The sequence below is a fragment of the Diabrotica undecimpunctata genome, chromosome 7, assembly GCF_040954645.1.
Source record: "Diabrotica undecimpunctata isolate CICGRU chromosome 7, icDiaUnde3, whole genome shotgun sequence".
In the NCBI taxonomy this organism is placed as follows: Eukaryota; Metazoa; Arthropoda; class Insecta; order Coleoptera; family Chrysomelidae; genus Diabrotica; species Diabrotica undecimpunctata.
In genome coordinates this window covers 63,650,914-63,666,716 of record NC_092809.1, presented here as the reverse complement: position 1 = coordinate 63,666,716, position 15,803 = coordinate 63,650,914, and the positions used below count along the sequence as shown (strand labels likewise).

The window sequence follows — 15,803 nt, the reverse complement described above, 5'->3', positions numbered from 1 at the left end:
AATTTATTGAAATAATGCATATTCGTAGTGTACGCAAACAGTACATACGAATTAAAAAAGGAACGTTAAAACCCATAAATAAGAACCAGCGATACAGCTAACAGCTCCTTCCCCCTCCCTTCGGCTTCCGTGAGTTTCGAAGCCAGCCGATTTTAAGGACCACATTTTGAAGCTTTGTGGATGATGTCATTGAAGGGCAACCTTTTTAGAATTTGGTGCGTTAAAACTATAAAGTATTTTCTTTTAAATAACGATAATTAGATTTATTAATTATTATAAACCAAGCTGCTATGAATAAAATAAAAAAAGAGGCTAACTTTGTCCCAAATTATTTTAGGACAATTTTTTTTTAAGTTTGTGAAAAAATTCATGCTTCCTTAATATAAAAAAATAATATTCTTGCAGGCAATGGTTAAAAAGTTATTCTAATTGTTTATAAGCAAAAAAGCGACATGTTTTTGCAAAATTATTTTGCAATATTTAAAATTATTTTTCTTATTTTTTTTTAATGTTAATAATAGAACAAGTCTTCTTCTTCCAGAAACTACCCTTACAATTACTAAAGCTATATAATTTTCTGACTTATATTGTTGCAAAAAAAATTAATTTGGGATAAACAAATAAAATAACTTTTAAACTGTTTGACTGATCACTTTGAAATTTTAACCATATTTTAAGCACTACAAGGCACAGCATTCCATGAAATATAAATGTTATAAGTTTATTTTCAAAAAATTTATTAACATTTATAAAAAACCGAAATTTTTGACTTATTTTGCAACTTTCCACGCAACAAATAAGGATAGAAACATTTAAAAAACGCCATTTTTAAGGTTTTTATATGACTTATAAGTTTATTTTCTTCTAAAATTTGTCTAAAATGCTTCACTTTTTGCTGATGGACGAAAAAAGCAAAAATTTTCTGTTTTTTGACTTTAATTTGTTAATAACTAATTAAGTCCAAAAAATCGACTGCAGGAAACATATAGGTTTTTGTTACAGAGGACCATACTACTCAAAACAACTGTCGTTTGCCTGGCCGGACGAGTGTCATGAAAAAATGCTTATTTCCCTGGGCTATATAACAAAAATATAGGTCGATATGTTTAAATAATAAGTAGATATAAATATCCTATTATTAATTATTATTTAATTAAATTGTTTTGATATATCAATAGCATAATTTTAGAACAGTTGTGTATCACGATAAAATTAAAAAAAAACTGTTTTGATGTTATTAATATTTATTTTAATTCCTGGAATTAGTATAAAATGCATAAGAATTCTAGTTGCTGACACATACCGCTTAAAGATGGCTTTGAATGTATGTTTAATTTTTGTCGCAGTTTTTATTGCAGGAAATGTGTCAGGTAAGAAATATTTTTTAATTTAATTCAGCGGATAATTTTGTTTTTCTCCATTATGCAGTTATCATTTCTCTTTATTTTTAATTCGTATTAAATATATAGCTAATCCCTGTGTCATTATTTTCTTCACCTTGATACCTCCAGCCTTAAAATTTAAGTTCTTCCATCTTGGATCATAATACCAATATTATTCCACCTAATTATATCTCATTGTATTTTACCATGTCTTTTTTAATTTGTATATTCTACTTCTTTCAGGCGTTTACTTAGGCATTAAACGTGTCCTAACAATCTTAACGTATTATGTCACTTTTTGATCGCAATTAGTGCCATACTTAGACTTCCCCTAATAAATATTATATTTATAGGCGAGCGGTTTACCCCTCAAAAGACGCTTAGAAACAGAATATACCGGCTAAAATTCTTTTTGCATTTCTAATGCACCAAACCTTTTTTATTCGATTCTATATATTTTTCCCCAAATGAAATGTATTTTTTTTTTAATTTTTACAAGTGGGCCGGCAATTGTTATTAACAAATAACTTATACAAAAAAGCAATTTTACCGAATTGCTTCGGAATCAATTTTTCAGGTGCAACTCATCAAAATAAACACTTTTCTTTCTTGATAATTTTTCGAAAAATGCTTCCTTGTCGAGTTATTTGCATTTTTTTGTTGAAAAAATGCCTTAATTAGTGATTTTTGGGATTTTTTTTCTAAAAAACTACTAAATGAATTGCAATTCTACAAATAGCTTTATAATCTTTAAACCGTCGAGTACAAGTTAGAATATTTTGACAAGGATAATTTTTTTCTATCTTGCTAAAAACGTGGACCCAAATATTTCGAATATGCCTTTCGAGCAGTCTACCGCTAAGTGTGTACAGCGGTTGCGGCGATACAAACGTGCGGCGCGTAGAAATATTTGGTTGAATTTAAAAAATTAATTCAATACAAATATTACGTACAATTTATTAAAAAAAAGATATTTCTAATTATTTTTATATAGACATATTATAATTAAAACAATTAAAATTAATTTTTTACAATGCTCTAATAATGTAATTTTTCTTTTAATATATATTATTGAATGTTTTATTACAGTGAATTACATTAAGCAATATATAATTAATTTTCATTGAAAAATTTAATCAAATTAAAATATAATATTAATTATACATAGTTTTCATTGTCAATAATTTGAAAATTTTCGTCAACAGCAACAGGATTTCCATCTAATAAGCTGATTTCATTGTCTTCAATACAGTCGTCTTTAACATTTTTACAATTCTCTGGTGTACATGCACATACTGCGCAGCATTCTAAATTATAGGAAATACAATTACAATTTTTCGTAGAACATTTTCCGGTACATGAGCAGAAATACTTTTGTAACATATCTAAACTAGTTTCGCCTTCAAAATAATTAAAATCGAAACAATTATTTTCCAATGTCCAACCATGGGTTAATGGATCAACAGATGAAATAATATTGTTTTTTGCTTGAATCCATTCATTTATTTGCCATTTTGCTCTTAAGTAGTGTTGTAATAATGCTGGTTTCGAAGGTGGTAATTTTTCATTAGATGCATTTTTTTTAATACAATATTATATCTTAATTCATTTATGGATTCATGATATTTTTTAAACTTATTTTAAGGGTCATACAGTTTAGATAAAAATAGAGTCAAAACTGTAAGTCCTTCATCTAAAGGTAAAGTAGGCAAATTTCTTAATTTTTCCAATTGACTATCAGTTAATTTCTGCAAAGCTTTATAAGCCTTCTTTTTTCCCATATCATAAAATGAACTTGTGGTATCACAACCTGTTATAGAATGCATTATTAGGATACTGTTGCACATTATTGTTCCAATTTCTTTTGCAATTTGATGTACAGGTATATATCGAGAACGATCCACATTTTTTACAATATTTCCTGTGTGAAACCATAACAGTGGTTCACTTGTGAAATCATGATAATGAGATAAAAGTAAAATAAATATATCTGTGTCTGAAGATTTAACAATAATTTGAATTTTTTATCCAAATGCTGCTGTTGTAATTTAAAAGCGTGAAAAATAACCCTAGTATCTGCTTCTAAGTGATTACATTCTAAATTTGAATCATAATACTGATTATTTTCTATCACATATGCTTTACTTCGAGGTTCGAAAGCACCAGAAATAATCAACTTTTTATTGCTTTCTATTGATAAATGAATATTTTTTTTTAATATAATTTCCAATGAATTCAACTAAATTCGATTTACTATAACACGCTTAGCGGTAGACTGCTCGAAAGGCATATTCGAAATATTTGGGTCCACGTTTTTAGCGAGATAGAAACCATTTATCCTTGTCAAAATATTCTAACTTGTACTCGACGGTTTAAAGATTATAAAGCTATTTGTAGAATTGCAATTCATTTAGTAGTTTTTTAGAAAAAAATCCCAAAAATCACTAATTAAGGCATTTTTTCAACAAAAAATGCAAATAATTCGAAAAGGAAGCATTTTTCGAAAAATTATCAAGAGAGAAAAAGTGTTTATTTTGATGAGATACACCTAAAAAAATTGATTCCGAAACAATTCGGTGAAATTGCTTTTTTGTATAAGTTATTTGTTAATAACAATTGCCGGCCCACTTGTAAAAATTAAAAAAAATACATTTCATCTTGGAAAAATATATAGAATCGAATAAAAAAGGTTTGGTGCATTAGAAATGCAAAAAGAATTTTAGTCGGTTGATGCTCTGCTTATAGGGGTAAACCGCTCGCCTATTAGTGTGTATTATATTACTGAAACATGTAAATTTGAGCAAGATTTCATATAAATAATTTTCATTAAACGTTTATTTATTACAGGATTTAAGCGTTTTGTTTTTTTTTTTGGCAATCGGGCTTAAGTGCCCATCTAGACCGACTAAACTAACTACACTACTATTCTAAAAATCAAAAGAAGAACTATATTGGTTAGGGGAACTCGTCTTCTTGTTGTTCTGGTATAAACTGTAGTCTATAGTGGTAGAAGTAATAATTTTTTTTAAAGTTGCTAATGCTAGGAAGACACCCGTTGCGAAACCACATCTTTAAATTCTTTAGCCAAGAGATTTTCCTGTGAAATTTTGATTATTTAATTTATTTCTAGAATATATACCTGGTTTTATTTTTTTACTGGGTATTATTTTTAATTTTCTTAGTTTGATATCGTACATTATTTATTTTTTTATATCAATGTGATTTTAAGAATATATATATATATATATATATATATATATATATATATATATATATATATATATATATATATATATATATATATATATATATATATATATATATATATATATAATGAACCAGAAGTATTTTACTACTAGTAGTAACAAATAGGAGAACATTTCATTTAGATGACCAATATCAGTTCTATGATTCATTGCATTGTTATTTTGGCAAATGTAGGCCATTTCAAGAAAAAGTCTTTTGGTGATGTTACTTTCCTGTTCTACTACTTTGATGTTATTATAATCTATTTGATGCCCATTTTTAAATACATGTTCACCCAATGCACTTTTTTCAGGATGCAGTCTATTATCTGACTTGTGGGATGTAATGCGGTCTTTAAGGCATCTTGATGTTTGACCATAGTATACTTGTTCACATGATCCGCACGGTATACAGTAAACAACATCCGTTAAAGACAAGAGTGAGGATTGGTCTTTAAGTTTAGAAATTGACATTGGACAGAAATTAAGTAGAATTTTTTCATCAATTAATAATATCAAAATTGCACATAAAACGGTACTAACAGTTAACAAAGTTTTTTCTAAACTTAAAGACCAATCCTCACTCTTGTCTTTAACGGATGTTGTTTACTGTATACCGTGCGGATCATGTGAACAAGTATACTATGGTCAAACATCAAGATGCCTTAAAGACCGCATTACATCCCACAAGTCAGATAATAGACTGCATCCTGAAAAAAGTGCATTGGGTGAACATGTATTTAAAAATGGGCATCAAATAGATTATAATAACATCAAAGTAGTAGAACAGGAAAGTAACATCACCAAAAGACTTTTTATTGAAATGGCCTACATTTGCCAAAATAACAATGCAATGAATCATAGAACTGATATTGGTCATCTAAATGAAATGTTCTCCTATTTGTTACTACTAGATAAATGCAATAGTAACACAAACAATAATTTATCAATTGACATTTAAAAGAATTTTGTCAGAATAATGTCATTTATGTATTTAGAATAATTAAGTGTTTTTGGATATACAGTAATTTTTTAAAAATTTTTAAATATAAAAATAGGTTTTGTATATTAAAAAAAGATGAGAGACTGTGATAAAATTTATCAACATTATAATACATCTTCGTTGATACAACCTCATTAAGTTTGTAAGTAGTGAATTTTTTAATTAATTATACCAACGCCAACAATTTATTCATCACATTTGTAGCTCCTTGATGAAGGACATAACCAATGTCCGAAAGCTTGGAATAAAGATTTAAAAGAGTAGGGGAAGTGTGCCTATGTTGGACCCCTGCCTATGATGGACCACCTGCTGTAATTTCAAATATGGCGCGGTTACATGCACATCGCTGGTTGCCGCTTGCGCACGAAGTTTGTAGTTTAGTATTTGCAAAGTTTCAGACCCGTGGCGGTTATAACAGTAAATTTGTGAAATAAAATAAAAATTTGGTGTTGCTGATCTAATAAAATTTTTTGGTAAGTAATATTTTACTGGTAACATACGTTAAGCTAAGTGTTTCTTTTGTTTTGTATAAAATGACTACACTTTCTTTGTCAAATACTATACTTTGTTTTAGGTTAGAATGGTCAAAACAAAAGTAACAGAATTAAATTTACTGTCTTGTCTATTAACCTATGATGGACCCCTTTGTCGTTACCTATGACGGACTAGGGGTCCATCATAGGAAAAAGGAAATAAGTTGCTACTTAACGATTAACATAATACATTTTACAGGGATGGATCCTCATAAAAGGCAACAGTGGAATGAGAGTAATATGCAGCAAGCTTTAAAAAGCATACAAGAAAAAACTATGGGGTTTAAGTTGGCAGCAAAACATTCCAAAAACGACTTTGAAAAGGCGCTTTAATAAGCAGCAAGGAAGTACCAAAGGTGATTTGGGAGGACGAAGACCAATATTTTCCACTGCTATTGAAAAGGAAATTGCTGACCATATTATCACCATGAAAGCTCGTTTTTTTGGCCTGACCAGTAAAGATTTACGAAAACTTGTATACGAAGTAGCTGAAATAAACAATATTAGCCACAGTTTTAATAAGGAAACCAAGATGGCAGGCTGGAAATGGGTCAGAGGCTTTTTAAAGCGAAATCCACGATTATCATTACGAACTCCAGAAAATACTTCGTTGGCAAGGGCTCAAGCTTTTAATAAACCAAATATATGTGCCTATTTTACAGCATTAGCACATATATTAGACGAGTTTCAATTTCCACCGGAAAACATTTATAACATGGACGAGTCCGGTTTGACAACTGTGCAAAAGAGATCGCAGAAGATTTATGCTAGTAAAGGTCGCAAACAAGTTGGTGCTTTAAGTAGTGCAGAACGCGGTCTACATATTACGGTCGTATGTGCAATGAATGCAATTGGAACATATGTTCCTCCTGCTTTGATTTTTCCTCGACAGAGGAAGAAAGACGAATTTATGATCGATGCACCTACTGGAAGTGTAGCCTTCGCTCAAGAAAAAGGATGGATGACTTCCGACATTTTCTGTCTCTGGCTGCAACATTTTTTAAGGTATTCAAAGGCTTCTAAAACCAACCAAGTTTTGTTGTTACTCGATGGTCATGGTAGTCATAAAAGTTTTGAAGCTCTCCAGTTTGCAAAAGAAAACGGTATTATTATGTTTTGTTTTCCTGCTCACTGCTCTCATCACGTTCAACCCTTGGACGTAGGATTTTTTAGACCACTTCAAACTTACTACGGCCAAGAAATTCAATTATGGCTGCGACAGAATCCAGGTAAAACAGTTACCCAATTTAAAGTAGCCAGTATCTTTAATAAAGCATATTTAAAAAGTGCTCTTCCATCAAATGCAATAAATGCATTTAAAAAGACAGGAATAGAACCGTTCAATCCAGATGTCTTCGAGGATTGGCAATTTTTGCCGTCTATAACAACAGATAGAGAAAATTATGAACAAAACCCACTACCAGGATGTTGTGACGAGAACTCACTAGGTTTATCAAAAATCACTGATCAGAAATCAACATCATCGTCAGTCCTAAACATCTCGGTCGAAGATATTTGTCCTCCTCCTTTAGCTGGAGTATCTGAAGTAACTCAGAAAAGGGGTAGAAAACGGGGTAAAACAGGATATTTAAATTCAACGCCAGAAATTGATGATATAAAACAAAAAATTGCAGAAAAAGAAGCAAAAAAAAAGAAAAAAAGATGCAAGAAAAGTAAAAAGGCAAGTTCGTGTTTCAACTACAAACAGTTCTGAAGACGATTGTGAATCTTCCTTTGAAGAAGACGACTCGGACGATGCAGCTTGCATTTACTGTAACGAACTATTTTCGCATTCACGATCCAAAGAAAAATGGATTCGTTGTCAAGTGTGTAAGAATTGGTGTCACAATAAATGTGCAGATGTAAATCCTGGACGTAAACAATTTGTGTGTGAATTGTGCATGTAACTTTTTTCTTAAAAATACCTATTTGTAATATTATTTATCGTTTCGAATATCTTTTGGTTTAATAAAATAATTTGGTATTTACTTATTTTATACAAAATGCAACGGGTCCATCATGGGCGTACCAAAGGGTCCATCATGAGCGCATATATGCCCATGATGGACCCTTAACAGGATTTTAGTAAACTATGAATAACTTTTGTCATCTTAATTTTTATCAAAATTTGAAACATTTGCATATTATACAAATAACAAGACGTTATGTGGTCATATTTAAAGCCCGCTAAGTAAATAATTAAAATTATTAGGGAGCTTTTTCCTTAAGGGGTCCATCATAGGCACATTTCCCCTACACGTTTCATTTTTATTGCTGCAAACCCAATATTTATCGTTTACTTATATATATATATATATATATATATATATATATATATATATATATATATATATATATATATATATATATATATAAGCTCCCAAAGAAACTGAAGCTGTTTTTACTTGAATATCCTTTTTGTGTCGGGGATCATCCCATTCTGGGTTTGGTTTTACAGATTCTGGTGTGAGTTCTGTTTCCACTACTTTTCTCCATCTAATTTCCATACTCCTTAAGTCTTCTTCCAATTTAATGTCTCTATCTCAGTTTAGGTCTGCCTCTGGTTCTTTTTCCTGGTGGTATCCATTCTTAATGGATTGCTCTTCTCTTTTCTCATTATAGGTCAATACTATCTAATTCTTTGTGCTTTTATTACTCTTACTATGTTCTCTTCATCCATCCATTCTTGTATTTCGTGATTCATTCATTGTCTTGCATCCTCTTTGCTTTCCCTCTTTGGTCCAGGTAATTTTCTGATAATTTTCCTTTTAAAAACTTTCATGTTTTCACTTCTCTTGCTGTTAATGTAAATGTTTCTGCAGCATATACTACTATTGGTCTTATGGTCGTGTTGTAAATTTTAATTTTTGTGTTTCATTTTATCGTCTTATCTCTAACCATTTATTTATTTCTATAAAACGCTGTATTTCGCTTTAATTCTTCTTTTCATATCTACATTTTTATTTCTTTTATTGACTACTACTCCCAAAGATTTTAATGTTTCAACCTCTTCGAAACTGTGTGCATCTATTGTCAGTTCTGTCATTTGTGTTTTTTTTTTCCTGCTTACGTTTATATATTTTGTTTCATTTTCATTTATTTCCAGTCCACTCAGTTTGGCTTCGGTTTCTATTTCTTGGATTACTTTATATATAATCTGTTTGCAATACTTTTGCTTTCCACACTTCAATGTTTTTGTTCATTGCATGATACAATTCTCCACTGTCGGTCGACCACCTACAAGATGGACTGACGATTTAAGAAGACTCAATAAAAACTGGATGAGAGCGGCGCAAGATAGACGGGGTTGGAAACATGAGGAAGAGGCCTATGTTCAGCAGTGGACTCTTGAGGCTGGATGATGATGATGATGATACAATTATAGCGTTTTCCCTACTTTATTATTGATTTCTGCTTCTAGAGATCTAGAGTTTTTTCTATTATTAATTTTAAGTATGTAAAAGTTTTAACTTGTTCTATTTTTGTTCCTCCAATTTTTATATTAAGTTCTTCTCTTGTTTTTCCTACCTGCATAACTTTTGTTTTGTTAATACTTATCTTCATTCTGTTTTTAGGGGGTACTTTTTTCCATATTTTCAAATTATTACGTAGTTTATTTTTTGCCATTATTAGCACCAAATCGACAGCAAACACTCCTTCCGAAATTTCTACTCTTTTTATATACCCTACCGGGTATATAAAAAACCATAGAGAAAATAAAAAAAAATACATTTAAACTTAAAAAAATATTATAGAATCGAATAAAATCGAATAAAAAGTTAAAAGTGAAACTGGAACAAACCATGAAGTGGAGATATCCAGAGGTGGCTAGTATACCTGTTGAATACAAAGCCCGTGGTGTTCGTGTGTATTAAGGTATAAAAAATGCTTAATAAAAGCTTAAAATTTTTATTTTAAAGATCTTTTCGGAATTGAATCATTCCATCATCAGTTTAACAAAAAGTTGTTAAAAACATTGTATGGACACATAAAAACATTGGAAGGACATCCGTATTAAAAAACACTCCTCATTGTATTTATAAAGGTAAATGCAATAGACTGTCAACTTTGTTGATTAATAAAAACTGAAAATGGGGGCATCTTACATGACCCCCTGGAGCTGGTGTGGTTTTATCAACTTACATTACCTCTGATCTGTGCTGGACCAGTTAGCCCTAGACTCCCTAGTTTTTTAATACGGATGTCCTTCCAATGTTTTTATGTGGCCATACAATGTTTTTAACAACTTTTTATTTAACTGATGATGGAATGATTCAATTCCGAAAAGATCTTCTTTAAAATAAAAATTTTAAGCTTTTAATAAGCATTTTTTATACCTTAATACACACGAACACCACGTGCTTCGAATAAAAAGGTTTGGTGCGGTGGAAACGCAAAATAAAATTTAGTAGATGTATTCCATTTCTAAGCGTCGTATTAGGGGTAACCCGCTCACCTACCGTCAACCGGTATTGTCAAAGTTTGATTTTTTCATGGCGCGCTATAGACAAAACCTTGTGTACCAGAAGCCTCCAACAACGCTAGATGATATGCAAAATATAACAAGAGAAGCTTATTTTTTAATAATAGTAACGAAAATGATAAGAAATGTGGCTCGGTCATTTGAACATCGGTTATAAATTTGTGTTAACGTTGTAGGTGGACATTTGCTTTAGACTTACTTCCTTAATATTTCATTAATTGTTGCATTATTTACATATTGTTATGGTTTATTTTTTGTATTAGTTATTTATTGGTTAACAATAATTTTATGATATTATTATATGTATTACTATATGTAGACGCCAAATTTAATATTTTATGTTTAATTACATTTTAGCACAAACTAAGGAAACACTGCATATGATAGTAAAAATTAAAAATGTAGAAACTGGACAACTAGTGGGAGTTGATACAACAAATGAGGGAAGTAATGCAGTTTATGCAAAAGAGGGATTGAAGTATTATGATTGGATACTTGAACCTGATTGTTTTCCATACACTAAAAAACCATCTTATCGTCTACGTTTAGCAAATAATACAAAGTAAGTACAACAATTGAATATGCAACAAACAACATTTTTTATTTGTTTTAAAAAGTGTTGAGAACGTGCATTACTCTCGTTTCATTACAGTTTCGTTACGATTTTGTTACAGTAAATCCAGGTGGGAGTATTTTAAACTATCCACCTTGTCAGTGTCCACTTTGATACGATCGTCCTGCCACAAAAATATTATCATTTTCCCTATTTCGTTCAAGAAGCAGCTGATAATATATGAGTCCGCTAGATGCAAAACTTTGTATTTACTGTATAAGTCAAACTGAGTTATTTGCAAAAACTGATAAATTTTGCAAAAAACCTTAGACATAATAAATGGCACTTTTTTGTGATAGATAAATGCTTTATTAGGTAAAATATAATGATTTTTTTCTTAGAAAAGTTATTGGGTTTGCTAGAAAAGAAAGAAAAATTTGAAAATACCGAGTTTTGCAAGTGAACTATGTAAATACAGATTTATGCAACTAACATTTGCAAATACATGATAATAGTCAAACATTAACGATATTAGTGGTTGTTATATTAGTCTGTTTTCTAAACCTAGTGTGTTAAGAATAAGGAAGAAAGCATGTGGAAGTAAACTTTTAGTGAAGTTTATTTTTATCCAAAGTACAAAAGGTATTACAAATTATAATATGTATATATTTATATTAATTCCTAAACTCTAAGTTTCTCTGGGTCCTCATCATCAATATGACCATTTTCTGCAGCACTCTCGTTATTATTTGCTTGTACGCCAGTATCTATAATTTTATAAAATTTGAGATCCGGCTGGTCTCTCCAATTTTCACCAAAATGGTTTCTAAGGAGAGTGCCTATGGACGATTTATCTTCTTTCAATGAACATCCAATCTGTTGTAACTTTGGTTTCAATAAAGAAATCTTTTTCCCTTTTCGTATTATAGACTTGCTAAACCCTATGTCAGAACGATAAAATATTTCCCCCCTTACTGTAGCCATATAATCTTTGTCCTTAGAAAATATAAATCGTTTCGTTGCATTACATTTAAAATGCCACTGGGAAGGTTTTTTAACAACAACGTCACTCGTCTTTCTCCAGTCTGATATCTGCCAGTCTTTACCAAGTCTCAGCACCTTTGAGTGTTTTCCAATTATGTCTTCATATTCTTTTCTGTTTATTACAACGTTCTTCTTTTTTATCTCCCTTTCTATCATACCGAAAATCCTATCTGGTGGCAAAAAGGAATGACCAACAACAGGAAACGTAAACTCCACTTCCTTGATGTGACCAGGTGCTTCATAAACCAACCAGTAGATTATCATAGACATCATCGTGCTATTTTTGTTCTGTCCACCACATCCATCTGCAAATAGGTGAACTTTTATTTGATTTTTAAAGTTGAATTTTATGAGAGTATTATGTACAGCAGAGGCAACAGCATTTGAATCTTTTGGAGGTTCAAACTCCAGCCACACATATGACGTCACATTTGCAGAAGAAAGATGGGATTTCGAATTTCCAGCCACGATGGTGAAATTATAAAAATTTATTTGCTGTGAGAAATAAGCCGCCTGGTCGGGAAGCTTTGGCAAAGAAAGATTTTTTTGACAATCCAAAGAAAATATTTGTATGTTATGATTTGATTAATTTTTTAACAAAGAATAAAAGGCTTTAGCTCTTAACGTATGAACTCTCTGCTCTGTTATAACCTTTAACTTCTTCTGAATTTTCTTTTCTCAAAATTTCCTTCGCTCTGAGACACGCAGAACAAGCATCTACTAAGGGAGTGCCGAATGATATGTTGTAGTGTTCATTAACGTATGTTCGGAAAAATGGTAACTTTACGGAATGATGTGGATGACGTTGACAATACATTCTGTAAAGCTTTGTAAAATTTGTAAAATTCAGATCACACGGTAAATACAATCTAGTCGATCGTCCTCTATTATAATGACTCTGCACCGTTCAAACGCCCCATAAATGTTTGGATAGATAATTTTATTGGATCAAATCTACCTTTTGTTGTATCTCCCCACTTCTCTCTTTTGGTATTTCACCCAGGATAACAAACGTTCTTACAACACGCTCTATTCTTTCAGAACTTAAATGAGTTATTCCAAGAAATGCTGTCTGGCATACTCTTAAAAGTCCACCCTCTACTGTAGGAACAAAATATTTAATTGAAATTCCATGTAGGTTTGTACCTGATCTCTTGGGCTTTTGACCTTCACAAAATTTCAGCAAAAAAATATCTTGTTTTATTTTGTCAGTTGTTGAATACAGATTATTATGGAAACGCTGAATGTCTCGCATCTTTAAATCTATACAACAATACACTTTCTTTGTATGGTTACAGGTGGGAAAACCGGGTAAATCCTTAGGTTTATGCCTAAAAATATTGACAATAAGTCCCAAACCTATCTAGTTAATTGTAGACACCTCTTACCTCTTAAGTTTCATTACACTTCGTTTCCATTTTTCTGTTTGTGCAACTCGTTTTCTCCCTTTTCCTTTTTCACAAGGTCTAATATGCACATGAAGATCCATAATGTTAACTATTTGCAATAAACTTGGTGTTTTTAGTACTCAAATAACAAACAGTGAAACCGGTAATGGCGAATGATGGAATAATTGACATTTGCACATGAGACGTGTCATGTGACTCAAACAATGTAAGCGATTGGCCAATTACAATTACACAGTTATGCAACTGGCATAGGCTGACAAATACAGAGTTTTGGGTCTGATTCAAGATTTCTAATGCCTTTTTCTTAGTAAATACCTTACTTTGCTGCTGAATTTCTACATCAGCAGATAGCTATAACGTGTGACAAATAACTGTCAGCTAAAACTCAATTTTTGCAAATACAGAGTTTGCATCTAGCAGCGGACTCATATCATACAATCGTTACACGTTCACCAAAAAGCCTGTTTTTATATATATACTCATTTTTATATACTCATTGATGTATTTTATCGGACGCTTTCTCTACACACTGTTCCATAATTTCATGCTCTCATAAGGCGGTATATATAGATTAAAAGTGTCATAACTATGAATTTATTTTAATCAAAATAATTTAATTTTCAGCTACAGGTGGAACCATAAGAGTGGGTGCACTTTTAAAGATACGGACTTGATAATTTACAACTTGGGAACCGAAACCAACTATAACAACTATTTCGTCTACGATCCCCATCTTGAAACTATTACAGTATGTGATTTCAACTGTATTTATGTAGACCCTTCGAGCAAAGAACTTAAATCTACAAATAAGTGTGGTGACAGAGATGACCAGTTTCTTATTTTATTTGAAGAACTGAGGGAACACACATCGACTTCCAAAATAAATTTGGATTGTTTCAAATAGTGCATGTATAGTAAAAGGCGCTATAGTAATACAAAATATGAAATATTATGAAAAGATAATAAAAATTAAAAAATCAAATGAAACGATGTTTATTTAGATAAAACCTGTTAAAAAATTCATTATCCTACGGTGTAAAAGTCAAATAATGTGAATAATTGACTAAATTTTTATCTGCAGTTTCAACTTCATTTGTCGCCTTGATAACTTAACAATAATACTAATTATAATTGGACAAAATATCGAGGCCATGCTACGTGCAAATTTAAAAGGAAGCGTTATAAAAAATCGAAGAAAATCTAAGCATAGAAGAACACTGAAATAACTGCAAAGAAGATGTGCACACATCAGCTACAGGCGTTGTAAATTCTAACAAGCTTAGAAGAAACAAAGGTTGTAGATCTATTAAATGACAAAAAATGAAGTCAATAAGAGACTCTAGCAGCACATAACCAAATTTACTGTAAAAGATTATGAAAACCTTCGACAAGAAAAAAAAAAGAATGTTTAACAGGTTGACTGCCAACCAGAAACTGAGAAGATGAGTGAACTTTAAATTTTTCTGCTTTTACAATTTACAGAATCGTTATATTTTTTTAGGAGAAATACATTTTAAAACTAGAAATTTTTCTATTTTTACAATTTACAGAATCCTTATATTTTTTTAGGAGAAATACATTTTAAAACTAGAAATTGTACTACGCAAATGACTCTTTGAGTTTGAGGCATGAATAAAAAACAAATTTATTTAAACAGTTCGATTAACGCACGTAACTGACATTCAAAATCGCCGGTCCCTCCATGCGTTGTTTCTGAGAGAACAGTTCCTTCTACACAAAAAGTGCTAATAAACAATTTTGTTCAAAATTATCTCAGCTACATTTTTTATTAAAACTTTTATTAAAACCACCCTTCGAGGTGGTTTTAGAGGGAAGCCCGGGGGGTAGGAGTAGCAAACTTTTTTGCATAAGTCCCAAATTATTATTTTTAGTAAAATTCAACTTGGTCGTATGATTTTTTGAAGTTCAGTGGCATTTTCATCGTTGCCGGCTGGAGTATGTTTTAAGTAATTAATATTAAAATAAAATATTGTTCGATACTCGTATAAATTAGATTTTATAGAGATACACGATTCTTGCATGTTCTTTTTAATCAAATAACGGCAATGAGATTGACATGATGGAAGAGAGACGGATATATAAAACTAAAGATACTGCCAAATACCGCGAAACCCATAGACGAATTAGAGC

The 15,803-nt window shown here is 31.0% G+C and overlaps 2 protein-coding genes across 9 annotated transcripts in view; one reads left to right on the top strand and one right to left on the bottom strand.

Moving 5' to 3' along the window:
* Dh31 (diuretic hormone class 2) overlaps positions 1–15,803 on the bottom strand; it is a 710,452-nt gene that overhangs the window by 235,066 nt on the left and 459,583 nt on the right. The gene's annotated exons all lie outside the window — the stretch shown is intronic.
* Positions 1,212–14,639, top strand: LOC140446791 (uncharacterized). The gene is made up of 3 exons (XM_072539380.1): positions 1,212–1,370; positions 11,004–11,208; positions 14,277–14,639. Exons 1-3 carry the CDS (start codon positions 1,232–1,234, stop codon positions 14,554–14,556), a joined length of 624 nt encoding a protein of 207 aa, XP_072395481.1. The 5' UTR covers positions 1,212–1,231; the 3' UTR covers positions 14,557–14,639.